Source organism: Capricornis sumatraensis, chromosome X (genome assembly GCF_032405125.1).
Source record: "Capricornis sumatraensis isolate serow.1 chromosome X, serow.2, whole genome shotgun sequence".
Taxonomy (NCBI): Eukaryota; Metazoa; Chordata; class Mammalia; order Artiodactyla; family Bovidae; genus Capricornis; species Capricornis sumatraensis.
In genome coordinates, this window is record NC_091092.1 from 33,930,175 (window position 1) to 33,949,251 (window position 19,077).

The following is a 19,077-nucleotide window of genomic DNA, read 5'->3' on the forward strand; positions in this document are numbered from 1 at the left end:
GATGTTTAATGTAATGAAAATGGGATTTATTTTATGATGGAAAGATAACCTGGTTTCTGTAATGTTAGCAGTCACTGCATTTAATTCAAGTAGCATTTGTTTTTGCAGTGATGTTCCTTCTTGTAGAAGCCTCTCACTTCACACGATGTCCACTGAAGTATCAGTCTGGTGAGATTGCTTCTCACAGGAGTTAACTTGAAAACCTGAAGTCACCAGGGGTCGCCATCTGGGTAATACACCAGGTATATTTTTCAGGAAGGGAACTGTTTAACATACAAGTAGATCTGTAGCTTTGACAACTTTTGGAAGTAAAGTACAAAAGCAGTAGAAGTCCTTAGCCTGAAAGAACATGAAGCAAGATATATAAGGGAACTAGTGGGGAATTTTTTTTTTTTTTTTTACAAAAAAAGAAAAACAAATTATATTGAAAAATATCACATCCTTTTGCCTTGGCATGATTTGAAACATGACAGCATTTACAATGGGCAGGACTTTTATCTATAAGATATATTTTGTATTTTCTAAATAAATTTATTTGGCCAAATTTGAAGATAATACCAAAAAATTCTTGCAATAAAAAATTATAGCTTGCTTATCTGAATATGTGTGCAGTTTGAGATACAAGATGAATTTCTTGAAAGCAGACTTTTATTTGCCTTGCAAATCTTGCAATTTAAAGGTTTACTTGCGTACTCATTACCAAAGCTCTATTTCCCTTGTTATTAAGTGGATTGGAATATTATCTGTAAGAGTGTGTGTTGTGCTCATTGCTCAGTCATGTCTCTTTGCGACCCCAAGGACTGTAGCCCACCAGGCTCCTCTGTCCAGTATTCTCCAGGCAAGAATACTGGAGTGGTTGCCAAGCCTTTCTCCAGGGGATCATCCAGACCCAGAGATCAAACCTGGGTCTTCTGCATTGCAGGTGGATTCTTTACCACTGAGCTTCTGGGGAAGCCCTGTAAGAGTAAGAGAGTGGACACAAAACACCAAGAGATACAGAAAACCATGAAAGTTTTCATATCTTCTGACCCTGGTATTGTGAAGATATGCCAGTAAATTCAATTGCCTAAAAAGATTCTTACCAGCATCCAAATTTTCCTGATTCAGTTATGTTGAGGCTGATTTTTTAGGCCAGTACATTTCAGACTATATCTGTGGAGCTTTTGGACAAGGCTTTTGTACTCCCAGTTCCTTTCAATCAAAACCATTCTATTTTATCTTTTGATGCATTTGGGGTTATTCATATTTAATTGCTGAATTGTTCTGATGCTTTTAAATGTTGTGAAAAGCTCTACTTTAGACAGAAAGCAAAAATAAAAGAGATGGAATAAAACAATGCATCTATCCATTCAGCTTAAAAAAGATTTGTTGAGCATCTATTTTTTATTGTATAACAGTATGTGAATACAGTATCATTGTAAAAGATTCTAACAATACTAGGAAAATGTTGACTTCCCCCAGCTCCCCACTCTAAAGATCAAAAATTTGGTATTAATCCTTCCAGTTCTGTTTCTACGTATTTACATACACATATAGAGAGATACCTTTTCTTTTATTTATATAGGGTCATTCATTGGATGTGCCTTGTTCTACATAATTTTTTATATAAATCTTAGAGCTCTTTCCATGTCAGTACATATTGGTCATCTAGTGGTGAGCTGATAAATGTTTAACAACCAGCTCTCTGGGTTAAAAAAAAAAAATACTTGATTTGCAACATTTGCCGATTCCTGCAGTGTTAATACCATAGAAGGCAATGGCACCCCACTCCAGTACTCTTGCCTGGAAAATCCCATGGATGGAGGAGCCTGGTGGGCTGCCGTCTATGGGGTCGCACAGAGTTGGACACGACTGAAGCGAGTTAGCAGCAGCAGCAGCAGTGTTAATACCAGAGAAGGCAATGGCACCCCACTCCAGTACTCTTGCCTGGAAAATCCCATGGACGGAGGAGCCTGGTGGGCTGCAGTCCCTGGGGTCACAAAGAGTCACACACGACTGAGCGACTTCAGTTTCACTTTTCACTTTAATGCATTGGAGAAGGAAATGGCAACCCACTCCAGTGTTCTTGCCTGGAGAATCCCAGGGACGGGGGACCCTGGTGGGCTGCCGTCTATGGTGTTGCACAGAGTCGGACACGACTGAAGCGACAGCAGCAGCAGCAGCAGCAGCAGTGTTAATATACCCAATACCTGTGTGAAGTCATTGAAGGAGGAATTGGGAAAGGACGTACACTGTTGGCTCTTGTAAACCATTAGAAAACACACCACTGAGTCAGTCCTTTTTCTGTCTCTGTCTTTTTTTTGGTGACGGGCATCTTATCTTGAAACGAATTGAGACTTACAGAAAAGTTGCAAATACAGCACAGAATTCCGTAAACCTATCACTTTTTCGACCAATATTAACATCTTGTATAACCATAGTGCCGTTGTTAAATTTAAGAAATTAGCATTAGTATGATGCTATTAACTCATTTATTTTGGATTTCTTCAGTTTTCCACTATTGGTTATTTTTGTTCCAGGATCCTATCTAGTATACCACAGTGCATTTAATTGTCACGTCTCCTCTCATCTCATAGTTTCTTAGTATCAATCTTTTTCATTCTTACATAGGGTTTCATATTATGAGTATATCAGTCTTTCATAGATGGAAATGTTGGTAGATTTTTTTAACCATATTAACAGAGTCGTTATATTAACAATACTACTCTGAACTTCCTTGTACATGCCCCTATAGGCACATATAGGCATGCTTCCCAGGTGGTGCTATTAGTAAAGAATCAGCCTGCCAATGCAGGAGACATAAAAGACACGGGTTTCATTTCTGGGTCAGAAACATCCCCCAGAGAAGGGCGTGGCAACCCACTCCAGTATTCTTGCCTGGAGAATCCCATGGACAGAGGAGTCTGTCAGGCTATATATAGTCCATGGGGTCACAAAGAGTCAGACATGACTGAAGTCAGACATAGACTATTAAGTATGGATTTGATGAGATTATATTTTGATGAGATTTAATTAGTTTAATTTGACTGGATAAAAAGAACTGTTGTAAATAGGCCTTTACTGATGTGGTGGTCTATGTTCCAGCCAGTAACGCTGAAGAAGCTGAAGTTCAACAGTTCTATGAAGACCTTTTAGAACAGTATCCAATGCAAAAAAAAAAAAAAAACAAAGTCAAGAAACACCTGGAGTAACAGGCAAATTTGGTCTTGGAGTACAGAATGAAGCAGGGCAAAGGCTAATAGAGTTTTGCCAAGAAAATTTCACACTGATCGTAGCAAACACCCTCTTTCAACAACACAAGAGAAGACTCTCATGTACATTACCAGATGGTCAATGCCGAAATCAGATTGATTATATTCTTTGCAGACAAAGGTGGAGAAGCTCTATAAAGTCAGCAAAAACAAGACCAGGAGCTGACTGTGGCTCAGATCATGAACCCCTTATTGCCAAATTCAGACCTAAATTGAAGAAAGTAGGGGAAAGCACAAGACTATTTAGGTATGACCTAAATCAAATCCCTTTCAATTATACAGTGGAACTGAGAGATAGATTTAAGGGACTAGATCTGATAGACAGAGTGCCTGATGAACTATGGATGGAGGTTCGTGACATTGTACAGGAGACAAGGAGCAAGACCATCCCCAAGAAAAAGAAATGCAAAAAAAGCAAGGCTTCTGAGGAGGCCTTACAAATAGCTGTGAAAAGAAGAGAAGTGAAAAGCAAAGGAGAAAAGGAAAGATATACCCGTTTGAATGCAGAGTTCCAAAGAATAGCAAGGAGAGATAAGAAAGCCTTCCTCAGTGATCAGTGCAAAGAAATAGAGGCAAACAATAGAATGGGAAAGACTAGAGATCTCTTCAGGAAAATTAGAGATACCAAGGGAACATTTCATGCAAAGATGGGCTCAATAAAGGACAGAAATGGTATGGACCTAACAGAAAGTGAAAGTGAAAGAAAGTGAAGTCGCTCAGTCGTGTCCAACTCTCTGTGACCCCATGGACTGTAGCCTACCAGGCTCCTCTGTCCATGGGATTCTCCAGGCAAGAGTACTGGAGTGGGGTGCCATTCCCTTCTCCAGGGGATCTTCCCAACCCGGGGATCGAACCCGGGTCTCCCGCATTGTAGATAGACGCTTTACCGTCTGAGCCACCAGGGAAATCCATGGACCTAACAGAAGCAGAAGATATTAAGAAGAGGTGGCAAGAATACATGGAAGAACTGTACAAAAAAGATCTTCATGACCAAGACAATCACAATGGTATGATCACTCACCTAGAGCCAGACATCCTGGAATGCAAAGTCAAGTGAGCCTTAGGAAACATCACTATGAACAAAGTTAGTGAAGGTGATGGAATCTCAGTTGAGCTATTTCAAATCCTGAAAGATGATGCTGTGAAAGTGCTGCACTCAATATGCCAGCAAATTTGGAAAACTCAGCAGTGACCACAGGACTGAAAAAGGTCTGTTTTCATTCCAATCGCAAAGAAAGGCAATGCCAAAGAATGCTTGAACTTCCACACAATTGCACTCATCTCACACACTAGTAAGGTGGTGCTCAAAATTCTCCAAGCCAGGCTTCAACAATACATGAACCGTGAACTTCCAGATGTGCAAGCTGATTTTAGAAAAGGCAGAGGAACCAGAGATCAAATTGCCAACATCTGCTGGATCATCGGAAAAGCAAGAGAGTTCCAGAAAAACATCTACTTCTGCCTTATTGACTATGCCAAAGCCTAGTCCTATTGTGTGGATCACAATAAACTGTGGAAATTTCTGAAAGAGATGGGAATTCAAGACCACCTGATCTGCCTCCTGAGAAATCCGTATACAGGTCAGGAAGCAACAGTTAGAACTGGACATGGAACAACAGACTGGTTCCAAATAGGGAAAGGAGTACATCAAAGCTGTATATTGTCACCCTGCTTATTTAACTTATATGCAGAGTACATCAGAAGACACGCTGGACTGGATGAAGTACAAGCTGAAATCAAGATTACCGGGAGAAATATCAATAACTTCAGAAATGCAGATGACACCACCCTTATGGCAGAAAGTGAAGAAGAACTAAAGAGCCTCTTGATGAAAGTAAAAGAGGAGAGTGAAAAAGTTGGCTTAAAGCTCAACATTCAGAAAACTAAGATCATGTCATCTGGTCCCATTGCTTCATGGCAAATAGATGGGGAAACAGTGAAAACAGTGACATACTTTGTTTCAGGGGGCTCCAAAATCACTGCAGATGGTGATTGCAGCCATGAAATCAAAAGATGCCTGCTCCTTGGAAGGAAAGTTATGACCAACATAGACAGCATATTAAAAAGCAGAGACATTACTTTGTCAACAAAGGTCCATCTAGTCAAGGCTGTGATTTTTCCAGTAGTTATGTATGGATGTGAGAGTTGGACTATAAAGAAAGCTGAGTGCCAAAGAATTTATGCTTTTGAATTGTAGTGTTAGAGAAGACTCTTGTGAGTCCCTTGGACTGCAAAGAAATCCAACCTAAAGGAGATCAGTCCTGGGAGTTCATTGGAAGGACTGATGTTGAAGCTGAAACTCCAATACTTTGGCCAGCTGATGCAAAGAGCTGATTCATTTGAAAAGACCCTGATGCTGGGAAAGATTGAAGGCAGGAGAAGGGAACGACAGAGGATAAGATGGTTGGATGGCATCACCAACTCAATGGACATGAGTTTGGGTGAACTCCGGGAGTTGGTGATGGACAGGGAGGCCTGGCGTGCTGCAATCCATGGGGTCACAAAGAGTTGGACACAACTGAGTGACTGAACTGAACTGATATGGGAGTGAGCTGTGGGGGAGGGGAGCATTCTGTGGTCCTATATTTAGGTCTCAGTCTTTAGTTAGCTTTTCCTCTGGACTGTGAACTTCACACTAATTTTTGAGTTGTTGTTGTTGTTTTTTTTTTCCCCTCCCCCATCAGGTGAACAGGATGACTAGCTTAAATTGGAGTTGGGACTAGGCACATCTCAAAGACATTGTGAGTTTTGTTCCAGACCACTGCAATAGAGTGAATATTTTAATTAAAAAGTCACGTGATTTTTTTGGCTTCTCAGTGCATATAAAAGTTATGTTGATAACATAATGTCTTATATTAATTATACAATAGCATTATGTCTAAAAGAAACAATGTACATACCTTAATTGAGAAATACTTCATTGCTAGAACCATCATCTGAGCCTTCAGCAAGTCATATACTTTTTGACTGATGGATGGTCTTGCCTCCGTGTTGACAGCTACTGACTGATCAAGGTGGTGGCAACTAGGGGTATGGGTGGCTATGACAATTTCTTAAAATAAGTCAACAGTGAAGTTTTCTTCAGGGAGTGACTCTTCCTTTCACAAATGATTTCTCTGCAGCATGCAATGCTGTTTGATAGCATTTTACCCACAGTAGAACTCCTTTCAAAATTGGAGTCAATCCTCTCAAAACCCCCTGCCTTATCAACTAAGTTTATGTAATATTCTAAGTTCTTTGTTGTCATTTCAACAGTCTTTACAGCATCTTCCCCAGAAGTAGACACCATCTCAAGAAACCACTTTCTTGCTCATCCATAAGAAGCAATTCCTCTTCTTTTAAAATATTATCTTAAAATTGCAGCAATTCACTCATCTTCAGGCTCCACTTCTGATTCTAGTTCTCTTTGTATTTCTGCAGTTACTTCCTCCACTGAAGTCCTGAACCCTTCAAAATCACCCAAGAGGGTTAGAATCAACTTTTTCCAAACTCCTGTTTATGTTGATATTTTGACCTCCTCTCATGAACCACAAATGTTCTTAATGGCATCTAGAATCCTTTCCAGAAGGTTTTAAATTTAATTTGCCTAGATTCATCAGAGGGATCTCTATCTATTGCAGCTGTAGCTTTATGAAGTGTATTTCTTAAATAATGAGACTTGAAAGCTGAAATGACTCTTTGATCCATGGGTTCCAGAATGGATGTTGTGTTAGGAGGCACACAAACAATATTAATCTCATTGTACATCTCCATCAGAGCTCTTGGGTGACCACATGCATTGTCAGTGAGCAGTAATAATTTGAAAGGAATCTTTTTGTTTTGAGCAGTAGGTCTCAACAGTGGGCTTAAGGTATTCAAGAAAACATGTCACAAACAGACGTGCTGTCATCCAGGCTTTGTTGTTCCATTTACAGAGCATAGCCTGGGTGAGTTTAGCATAATTCTTAAGTGCCATAGGATCTGCAGAGTGGTAAAGGAGCACTGGCTTCAACTGAAAGTCATCAGCTGCATTAATCCCTAACAAGAGAGTCAGCCTGTCCTTTGAAGCTTTGAAACCAGGCATTGACCTTCTTCCAATAGAAAACCACTTCATCTACTTCGAAAGTCTGTTGTTTAATATGTAGGCAGCTCAATAATTATCTTAACTAAGTTCTCTGGATAACTTGCTGTAGCTTGTACATCAGCACTTGCTGCTTCACCTTGCACTTTTATATGATGGAGACGACTTCTTTCCTTAAACTTCATGAACCAACGTCTGCTGGCTTCAGACTTTTCTTCTGCAGGTTTCTCACTTCTCTCAGCCATCACAGAATAAAAGGGGAGTCCTTTCTCTGAATGAGGCTTTGGTTTAAGGGAATGTTGTTGCTGGCTTGATCCTCTAGACCACTAAAAACTTTCTCCAAATCAGTAATAAAGCAGTTCTACTTTCTTATCATTCATGTGTACACTGGAATAGCACTTTTTATTTCCTTCAAGAACTTTTCCTTTGCATTCACAACTTGTTTAACTGACATAAGATGCCTGTCTCAGTTTTCAACATGCCTTCCTTGCTAACCTTCATCATTTCTAGCTTTTGATTTAAAGTGTGACTCTTCCTTTCACTTGAACACCCAGAGGCCATTGTACGGTTAACTGGTCCAGTTTCAACATTGCTGTGTCTCAGGGAATAGGAAGGCTGGAGGAGAGCAAGAGAGTTGGGGGAATGGCCAGTAGAGCAGTCAGAACACACACAGCATCTGTCAATTAAGTTTGCCATCTTATATGGGCATGGTTCATGGCATTCCAGAGCAGTTAAGGTAGTAACATCAAAGATCACTGATCATAGATCACCACAACAAATATATTGATAATAATAATGAAAAAGTTTGAAATATTGTGAGAATTACAAACATGTGACACAGAGTCACAAAGTGAGCAAATGCTGTTGTAAAAATGGTGTTAATGGACTTGCTGGACATAGGGTGGCCACAAACCTTCAGTTCTTAAAAGTCATAATATCTGTGAAGCACAATAAAGCAAAATGCAGTTAAGAAATGTAGGCCTGTATGTGATTATTTCTTTAGGGCAGATTCCTAGAAGTAGAATTCCTTGGTCAAGGAACATTCCCAGTATAAATTTTGATAGACAATCAATAGCAATCACAAAAGTGCTTTCCAAAAGCAATTTGCCACTTTATAGACCTATCAGCAGTGTATAAGCAAGAGTACTTCTTGACTCCCAGGTGCCAAGTTAGGTACCAGTTAGGTACCAAGTTAGGTACCAGATGAAGACACAGTACCTGTCCTTTCAGTGCTTAAAATTATGAGGCATTCATATAAGTAGGTATCTTCAATATAGCATGGTAAGTTCTGCAACACGGGTCGGAAAGAGAAAGACCATACCACTTTGTGAAATGCTCTAGATAGTCAAGATCAACACTGTCCAACAGAAATACAACCTGAACCACATATAGGGCTGGTGCACTGGGATGACCCAGAGAGATGGTATAGGGAGGGAGGTGGGAGGGGGGTTCAGGATTGGGAACACGTGTACACCTGTGGCGGATTCACCTTGATGTATGGCAAAACCAATACAGTATTATAAAGTAAAATAAAGTAAAATTAAAGAATAGTGTTTTAAATTTTATAATTGCCACATTAAAAATGTGATAAGGAACTGGTGGAGTTAATTTAAATAAATTTTGATGTAATCAAATATATATCTAAAATATTAACATTTCAGCATGTAATCAATATAAAAATTATTAATTGGATAATTTACATCATCTCCTTTATATTAAGCCTTTGACTCTGACTAATCACATTTCAAATGCTTGGTAGACACGTGTTGCCACGTTGTGGCTGCCATATTAGACAGTACAGACCTAGGCCATTCAGCATGCATTTCCTATATCTACTTCTGAAGCATTTCTCCCTGAAGTCTCTCCCTTATAAGTGTATATTTGCCTATTGAGGGGGATTGGATTGGGGAAGTGTTATCGATTATAAACATTACTAGACACCATCAGTCTTAATTATGAGAAACAAAGGCCAACATCCTAACACAGAGTGCAGAGAAATAACTGCAGAGAGACTTGGAGGTTTCAGCCTATAGAAATATGCAAAAAGTACTTCTTATGAAGTCAGCCTGCCTTGAGAGCCAAGATGCTTGATTGAGTTTGACAACTGGGGACAGCAAGATACTCCATTTGTTACCTTAACTTTGTAATAAATTTATAATTTCAGAGCATAGCTTTTTGCAATTGGATAAAACAAGAAGGAGAAGAATTATAAAATCTATAGGACTCAGCACTAAGGAACATTTGTGAGGAGAGCAGTAGGAACTGCCATTCTTAATCAACTGAAAAGACTAGAATATCTGAATAGGCAGACACATTCTGTCCAGACATGGAATTTCAGGGTAGTGCAAATATTGGAATGGTACTTCTTGAGAGATCTGGGTAGTGTCCAACTCTACTCATTGAGTTTGTAAATTTTCATATAGTTTATACGTGTCTTTAGGAAAAAGACTTTTGACTTTGAGGTCAGGAGTCATTGTATTAGATCTACGGTAACCAGTAGTGCTCATTTATAGGTAAATGTTCTGGCATTGTGCGATTTAGTTTTATTACTTTCTATACCACTCTAATGACAGAAAGTAAAAAGGAACTAAAGAACCTCTTGGTGAGGATAAAGGAGGAGAGTGAAAAAGCTGGCTTAAAACTAAATATTAAAAAAAAAACAAAACACTAAGATCATGGCATCTGGTCCCATCACTTCATGGCAAATAGAAGGGGAAAAGGTAGAAGCAGTGACAGATTTCCTCTTCTTGGGCTCTAAACTCACAGCAGAACAGCAGATGGTGACTGCAGCCATAAAATTAGAAGACGATTGCTTCTTGGAAGGAACGCTAAGACAAACCTAGATGGTGTGTTTAAAAAGCAAAGACATCACTTTGCCGACAAAGGTCTGTATAGTCAAGGCTCTGGTCTTTCCAGTAGTCACATGCAGTTGTGAGAGCTGGACCATAAAGAAGGCAAGCGCTGAAGAATTGATGCTTTTGAACCGTGGTGCTGGAGAAGACTCTTGATAGTCCCTTGGACAGCAAGGAGATCAAACAAGTCAATCTTAAAAGAAATCAAAGCTTAATACTCATTGAAAGGACTGGTGCTGAAGCTGAAGCTCCCAATACTTTGGCCATCTGATGAGAACAGCTGACTCACTGGAAAAGACCCTAATGCTGGGAAAGATTGAGGGAAAGAGAAGGGGGTGACAGAGGATGAGATGGTTGGATGAAATCACCAATTCAATGGATGTGAGTTTGAGCAAACTCCAGGAGATAGTGATGGACAGGGAAGCCTGGCGTGCTGCAGTCCATAGGGTTGTGAAGAGTTGGACATGACTTGGCAACTAAACAACAATAACTTGTAGTTTATTGGTGATCAGAATGTGAAGTTGATTAGAGCACAGAGGTAACAGGATTATGGTTCCAATCCTGTTTTTGAGTTTTCCTACGACTCTTCTCTTTCCTGACTAAGTTCTGGTCACACTGAGCTCCTTAGTGTTCTTTACATAGTTCGTATAAGACTTCAGGGCTTTCTGTAATTCCTTTTCCCTTCTTCCTTGAAGGTTTTTAAACTAGATATTCATATGGGTTCACTTCACTCAAATCTTGGTTCAAATATTACATACTCCAAGAAGTTTTCCCTGACTACTCTAAATTTTTTTTTCCCCCTTTATAGCACTTGTTACTGATGGGTATTATTTTACTCACATGAGTTATGGTAGGGTAGAGCTTTTGTTTTTTTATTTACTGCTATAAATAGAAAAACAGTGCCTGGCACAAACTAGGCATTCAAGAAGTACTTGTTGAATCAATATGTGAATATAACTTAACACTACCCTGTTTGTTCATTACCAGTTGTACCCTTACTTCTAACCAGTGGGCTCATAATGTTTATACTTGGGTTAGGGGGACTTGCTTAAAGTGTGGCTATAAATATGTAACATAGATCTGGATGGTGATCCACTAGAAGCTAAAGACTATGTCTCTTCCTCATTGGGTATCCAAGGCTGATATGCAACCAATGTGTTCAACAGGCTATGTTGGTTGTTTATATCGAACATCCATATTTGTCAGCCAATACCTTTGCATTCATGGCTGTTTATTACCTTTTCCTGTATTCCCTACATTCCCCATGTACCCAGCATATGCTTTGAAAATACTTGTTGAAAGAATCAATAAATACATCCCCATAATAGAAGTACTGCCATATCTTTCCCATGGGTGTGTTGGTATATCCCGAAGTTCAATATAGTTTTATACATTGGTCTTAGTGTTAAAAAAATATTATTTCTAACACAACTCAAATACTAGAGTTGTTTAATTACCCCAATCTACCCTGCACATAAATGCTCTCTTTGATTTCTTTTCACATCTCAGTGTGTGGAAGTTCAGTTTGGAGGAGAGAAAAGACCCATAGCCTTGCCATGGTACCCATGGTCTGTAGCAAGTCACTTTCATTAAGTATTCATGCAAATGTACATTAAAAACAACTTGTTACCTAGAAAGGATACAACTAAACTAAAAAAAAATTATAAAGTTTTACCACCCTCAAAGGGTATTTGACTAATTGTGCATACCTCTTTATCTGTCTTGATTGGCTGGAAGCAATCCATTCCATTTATGATGAAAAATTAAACTTTATTTTATTATTTTGAAATGATTCTCAGCACATGTATTTTCTCTCTCATTAAGTGCCCTCGTGTCTGACTCTTTGTGACCCCATAGACTATACAGTCCATGGAATTCTCCCGGCCAGAATACTGGAGTGGGTAGCCTTTCCCTTCTCCAGGGGATCTTCCCAACCCAGGGATCAAACCCAGGTCTCCCGCATTGCAGGCAAATTCTTTACCAGCTGAGCCACAAGGGAAGCCCCCCCTCAAGAAATCAGCTTGCCTTAAATAAAGTATATAAAATAGCCCTTGATCTTCAAACTGAGAACTACTATGCCTTTTGTTCTTTATGGCCCATTTAATTTCCAAAAAATATCTGAACCAAGAAAGTCAAACACATTTTCAGTGTAACTTTTAATATCCATCATATTCAAATTATTTGGGGACTGAGTATTTTCTATAAAGCTGATAAATACCTTTAATTGGAGAGAGTATGTTAAACCAACTGTACTTTGAGCAAGGAAATCTCAGGGATGTCCTAATAGAGCTCTATTAGCTTGCCATCCTGTACCTTATTCAGAACCAGTATCATCTGAGTTTCACTTGTTTCCAGTAATTGCAAGAGAAATTCATCAGACAGTACTGGCCTTAATCCAAATAAAAGGGTAGAAACCAATTAAATGCTTAAAAGTTTTAAGGATAAATTACAAGGTAGGTGTTAGAAATCTCTTTGGCTCAACTCAAAGTGGATGAATGATTTTTAAATAGGCTATCTGGCTAGCTTTCCTATTCTTGGTTGCTAATTCATATGCTATATGTTTGTGTTAGACATATAAATAACCCCCTATCAGTCCACCTAGGAACAAAAAGGAAAATATGAGATGGCTTATAAACAGATAAACTTTTTTTCCCTTTTGGTTGATGTTGAAAATTGCAGTGAGAAAACAAAGGATTACCCCACCTTCTGTCCTAGGCACTATTTTCTCCTAACATTCTCTTCACTCAGTAATCTCTATCATTCTCAGTTCAACTATTGCTTATGTGCATATTTGATTCTGCAGTCTTTCCATAGCCTTTATGTTTCTCCAGAATTTCAAACCTTTGTGTCTGACATGACTTTCTAGATAACCCTTCAGTCCCTGGAACCTGGCATCTCCAAATGTGAATTCACTATATTCCTCCTGGGGTTTCCCAGGTGGCACTAGTAGTAAAGAACCTGCCTGCCAATGCAGGAGACATAAGAGATGTGGGTTTGATCCCTGGGTCAGGAAGATCCCCTGGAGGAGGGCATGGCAACCCACTCCACTATTCTTGCCCTAAGAATCCCATGGACAGAGGAACCTGGCGGACTGCGGTCCGTAGGGTTGCAAGGAGTCGGACATGACTGAAGCGACTTAGCATGCATGCACACATATTCCTCCCATCACTCCTCCCTTCCCCAGACTACCTAGTAAGCATTTAATAAACACATATCTGGTACCAACTATTTGTAGCTAGTACTAAGCTAAGTGTGAAATCCCTAACTCTGTTAATGGTTCCACCATGCTTTCAGTTATCAGGCTCAAAATCTTAATCATTTTGGTTTCCATCACTCTTTCCTATGCCCATCCCCAGCACACCTACACATGTGCACGTTAGTGCAAGCACGCACCCACCCACTCATACACAGAGCTTGTTGCCAGATCCTGAGATGATGTTTATGCAGTTTCTTCTTAAAGAATCACCTTCTTTGCATTCGCACAGCCACCACCCTAAATGAGGCACTCATCATTTTTCACCTACATTATTACAATGCCATGCCAATTTGTGTTCTTGCCAGAACGTTAGCCTCCAATCCATCCTTTTCCACATTACTACTGGATTTATCTTTTTACAAAGGGTGCTCTGATGATATCATTTATTTGCCTAGAAACCATCAGTGCTCCTCATTGCTATCAAATTAATCTTCCTAGAGAAAACTGATCCTATTACTCATCTATTCAGAAAATGGCAGTGTCTCCCAGTTGCCCAGTAAATTGAGTCCAAATAGCTAAGGGTGGCATTCAATGTCCTCTACAATATGGCCCTTATCTACTGTTCTGGCCTTAATTTCCACTAACTTCTATACATAGTTAAACTTCAGTCAACCCCAGCAACTTCCTTTGGCTCAAATACATCCTGTGCTGTACAAAGCCATATTTTGTTCAGCCTGCCCCCTTACCCCTCCCATTCCTGACACCTGTCCCATATATCCTTCAAAGTCTGTGTCAAATCCTACTTCCTTCATAAAACCATCCCTGATCAACCAAGTCAATTTTTACTCTATTGTTCCTTTAAAACATTTCTTTTAAAACAAAAATTTCTTTTTTTTCCCCCAGATGGCAAACATCACACATGTTCACTGTAAAAAATATAGACAATACAGAAATCATAAAGATGAAAATTAAACTCCTCCATAATTGCCCCATACTTTTTAATATGTTGCAGTATATCCTCTCAGCCCTTTGTCCAGACAGCAACATATGTACACACACACGATATAGATCATGCTATTCATACTGTTTAGTAGCCTGATGTTTTTCATTTGATGCATCATAAATATTTCCCATGCCATTACATAGTCTTCTGCAACATGATTTAATAACCACTTAATCTTGTACTGTTTATAATATCATCAGTTATTTAATTAATCTTCTACGGCTTGTTTTCTTGCAGCAGTACATTTGTTCGGCCTGACTTGGCAGTTGCAACCCGCTGAAGGACAGCTCTATGAAAATGGAGTTAGCAAGGGGAACAGAGGGACCGAATCCATGGATACTACTTATTCTCCAATTGGAGGAAAAGTTTCCGATAAATCAGAGAAAAAAGGTACAGATCAAAATGATTGATTGATTATTGATTACTTTTTTTCTATTTGGGTCATTAGTGCCAAATCTGGGATGGTTTCATTTCACATTAAATTTCATGATCACTCAAAAGAAATACTCTACATGGACAGAATAAATACATGTAAATGTCTTGTGAAAAGAGATTCTCTATTGCCTTGAGTATAAACCAATTAAACTTTTCAAATATATTGGCAATTTTCAAAATAGATAAATATTTACAGGATGGAGGTTTCAATACAATGGAAATTGCATTTTACGTATAGCTACCCTGAAGCAACGTGGGATTTTGATTAAGTTCTCTGTGTTCAAGCTGAGCATTTATATATAACATTTTACAAAGGGTATATGGAAATTTCTTCTGTTTATAATAAGAAAATGCCTTCTATGTGTGATACAAGGGTGAATGTTTATGTCAATGTAGGGGAATATGAATTGTTTCCTCTTTGGGAAACATGAATTCTTCCTAGTTGGGGAAAAGAAAAAAGCACCTTGAGCATTGAATTGTTAAATTTAACCAACCTAAGCTTGAACTGCCTGACTTATTTACAATAAGTACCACAGTACCAGCAGTCTGAACATCTTATTTCATGCTAAATTATCTTAGTCTTAAAATTCAAATATTGAAAATTTGTATTGTGATTTCTCTTGATTTGTTTTGATATAAGATACAGTATAGAAGAGCCATGTAAAATATCAGTACATCAGTTCCAAAAGTAAAAGTTCCAAACAAAATGTATGACCACTACTATCCTAAAAATATTTTTAGATCAAATATAAACAAATGAATAAATGAATGACTCAAACCCTACCCTTAAGCTTATAATTTTATAGGGGTGGAAAATCAGTTTTGGTTCACTAGTTGAAAATAGGTTTTTATAGTTATTCTGATTACTGTGCTTGTGTTTTTAGTTCCTTTCGTGGAGTTATTTTGGGGTATTGTTTGGTTTTATTTTTCTTTGCTTTTGAAAAAGGAACTTTGCTTTGGTCTATGCTTTAGTAAAAAATTAATGGTTAGGGTTCAGGAAAACATTATGGTTTATTCTAGTTTTCAATTCACAATGCAGTTTGCTTTATGTCCTTCCTTAGAATTACTGTTTCTAGCCTGAGCTGACCTTTCCCAGCAATTTCATTGTTGCTGCTGAGAGGGGTTGAGGGTAGTACAGGGGTCACAGACGGCAGAGGAAAGGGTCTGAATACACTTGGGCTTGGATATTTTCTCCCTTACCTTCTCTCCTACTATTTATTTAATTCCTTTATATGTGCAAATACAAGAGCCACCATTTGGCATCATATACCTAGGTTTTGCCAGGCACACTGAAAATCATGAATTATCTGTTTGGTAAAATATAACAGGTTATCACATAGCTGTCATCAAAACATATTCATTTTTTATTCTAATTCAGGTTTCTATAGTCCTTTCCAAAAAAATAGTTTGATGATGATGATGATGACTAAATTGTATTAAACAATTACCGTGTGCCAAAAATTACTCCAGACACTTAATATGTAGAGCTTCCCTGATAGCTCAGTTGGTAAAGAATCTGTCTACAATGCAGAAGACCCTGGTTTGATTCCTGGGTAGGGAAGATCCGCTGGAGAAGGGATAGGCTACCCACTTCCGGTATTCTTGGGCTTCCCTTGTGGCTCCGCTGGTGAAGAATCCACCTGCAATGCAGGAGAGCTGGGTTTGATCCCTGGGTTGGGAAGATCCCCTGGAGAAGGGAATAGCTACCCACTCCAATATTCTGGCCTGAAGAATTCCATGAACTGTATAGTCCACGGGGTCACAAAGAGTCAGATATGACTGAGCGACTTTCACTTTCATTTAACATGTATTATATCATGAAAGTAACACTGTGGTCCCCATTTTCCAAATGAGAATTTAAGCACAGAGAGTTTAAGTAATTTTCCCAAGGTAACAAAGCTAGAAACTCGTGGTCTGATTGCAGAGATCTGTCTCTTAACTTTTGCATTCTACTGAAATTCACACATGAAATGTAAATAAAAATCCCAAAAAAACATTTCACACACTGAAAGCAGAACCTCAGTGTCTATTCATGATATATTTTAAATAAATTCAGTATGCATGTCCAACTCTTTGCGACCCTATGCACAAACTGTATACCTCTATTTTAATGTATTGTGACAAGTTTCATAAATGAAAAATGTTTTTAAGTTTATGCTCAGTTACAACAAGAAACAGGCCAAAGCAATTTCAATTTAATACTTATTAAGAAGAATCATTAAAGGTTGATGCTATATATCCCAAGTTATAATCTTAAACTGACTTTTTATGGAAGTCTAAACAAAACCTTAACAAGAACTGCACATCATAGTCCTGCTCTATTAGGCCTTTACTGCATATTACTTATCAAGTAAAAACATAGAGCCTCTTTTATAATGTCATGTGTATACTAAACCAATCCTTACAGAAGATGTAATATACCGTAAGGATATTTCCAAATGGTCAGTGTATCCTTTTATAATTTTCTAGACATCACACAAGCCCATAAATACAGTTCTAAAAACATGTCTGAATATAAACTTGAAAACCAGATCATTCCTTTTACATTGTTTTCTTTACTCTCTAGAGAATTGGACAATAAAGCATTGTAGTTAAGAGCCTGGACTCTGGAGTCAGATTTGGCTTTGAATACTGACTGATTTTGTCATTTACTGGCTCTCTAACCTCAGGCAATTAACACAGTCTTGCTGAACCAGGGTTTCCCATGTGGCACTAGTGATAATGAATCTGCCTGCCAACGCAAGATAGATAAGAGACTCGGGTTCAATACCTGGGTCGGGAAGATCCCCTGGAGAAGAGCATGGCAACCCACTCCAGCATTGTTGCCTGGAGAAGCCCACGGACAGAGGAGCCTGGAGGGCTACAGTCCATAGGGTCGCAAAGAGTCGGACACGACTGAAGCACTTTGGATGCACACGTGCCTTACTGAACCAGTGTCCTCATCTGCAACATAAGGGTGATAATAATAGTAACTGTCTCATATAGTGGTTTTAAGGAGTAAGTGAGACAATGGATAAAAAGCGTATAGCAGAATGTTAAGCATATTTTTTAATTTAGAAAAATAATTATTATTGGGTCAAATGATTGGAAAATTACCTTGAGTTTATTGGCATCCTACTAGCTACTGTGTAATTCCCTGGTGGTAGACGGTAAAGCGTCTGCCTACAATGAGGAAGACCCGGGTTCAATCCCTGGGTCGGGAAGATTTCCTGGAGAAGGAAATGACAACCCACTCCGGTATTCTTGCCTGGAAAATCCCATGGATGGAGAAGCCTGGTATGCTACAGTCCATGGGGTTGCAAAGAGCTGGACACGACTGAGCGACTTTACTTACTTTACTTACTAGCTTCTATAGATCCTGCTTTCAAACTGGCATCAACTTTTTCATTTCAGATGATGTCCTCCCTAGCGTTTAGATGTTTTCTCTCTTTAAAGTTTGATCTCTCTTTACTTATCAATTTAGCGTCTGTTATTTTTAAATTATCATCATCTTCATCATCAAAGGCATGGATAAGTAGAATGGCACTTTAAAAATAATGAAATTCTACTGGAATTGGTCCCCCATTAACAGTAGCTATGTGTATCTGCTTTTCATTAGGAGATGAAAGAATTTTCTTACCTCTTAGTTTTCAAAATGGAAGAAGAAAAGAATATTTGGTTATAGACATTTAGTGTGCTAGAATTTTCTTTTTGAAATTTATTTGAATAATTTAAATTTAACTTCAAAAAGAAGACATAAGTCACACATGTTGGAATCTACCAGAAAAATCAGTTATCCATTGTTCAGTAATGTAGTAATTGAAAGTATTGTTCTAAAACAGGCCCTACTATCTTAGAAGCTAACAAACTAGCCATAACTCACTCTCTTTAGCTCATAAATATTATGTAACAACTGGTTTAAACAAAGAAGGGGATATAAACAAATGAGACACTTGTTCCCAGACCTGAGTCACGTAATGTCCATAAACTGAACTACAAAATAACTGCAGTGTAATTTATCAACAGATACAGAATGTTAAAATCTTAAAGATTATCAAATCCAACATCTTTATTTAAAGATGAAGAAACTGCGGTCCAGAAGGGTCAAGAACACACAGAGAGAACTGGGGCTAGAACCAAGGACACCCAGTTCTACCTCTGTTTTTCATCTGTTATTGTAATAATGTAATACAAACTAAACATATAAATTGCTAAAGAGGTTTTCTAAGGGGGTATCAAAGACAAAAACTGAGCCAGCAAGAAAAGCTGTTTTATTCAGGCCATAGCAATAGACAGAGCAC

General features: G+C 38.5%; 1 protein-coding gene across 3 annotated transcripts in view; it reads left to right on the forward strand.

The window, feature by feature from the left end:
- The window catches only part of TENM1 (teneurin transmembrane protein 1), a 624,193-nt gene that overhangs the window by 305,872 nt on the left and 299,244 nt on the right, over positions 1–19,077 (forward strand). For 2 of the 3 annotated variants that reach the window (XM_068962599.1, XM_068962601.1), the window contains exon 6: positions 14,600–14,752. In XM_068962599.1, coding sequence (XP_068818700.1) covers positions 14,600–14,752 — 153 coding nt within the window. The remainder of the gene's footprint in view (positions 1–14,599; positions 14,753–19,077) is intronic. The other variant, XM_068962600.1, reaches the window with a different exon arrangement.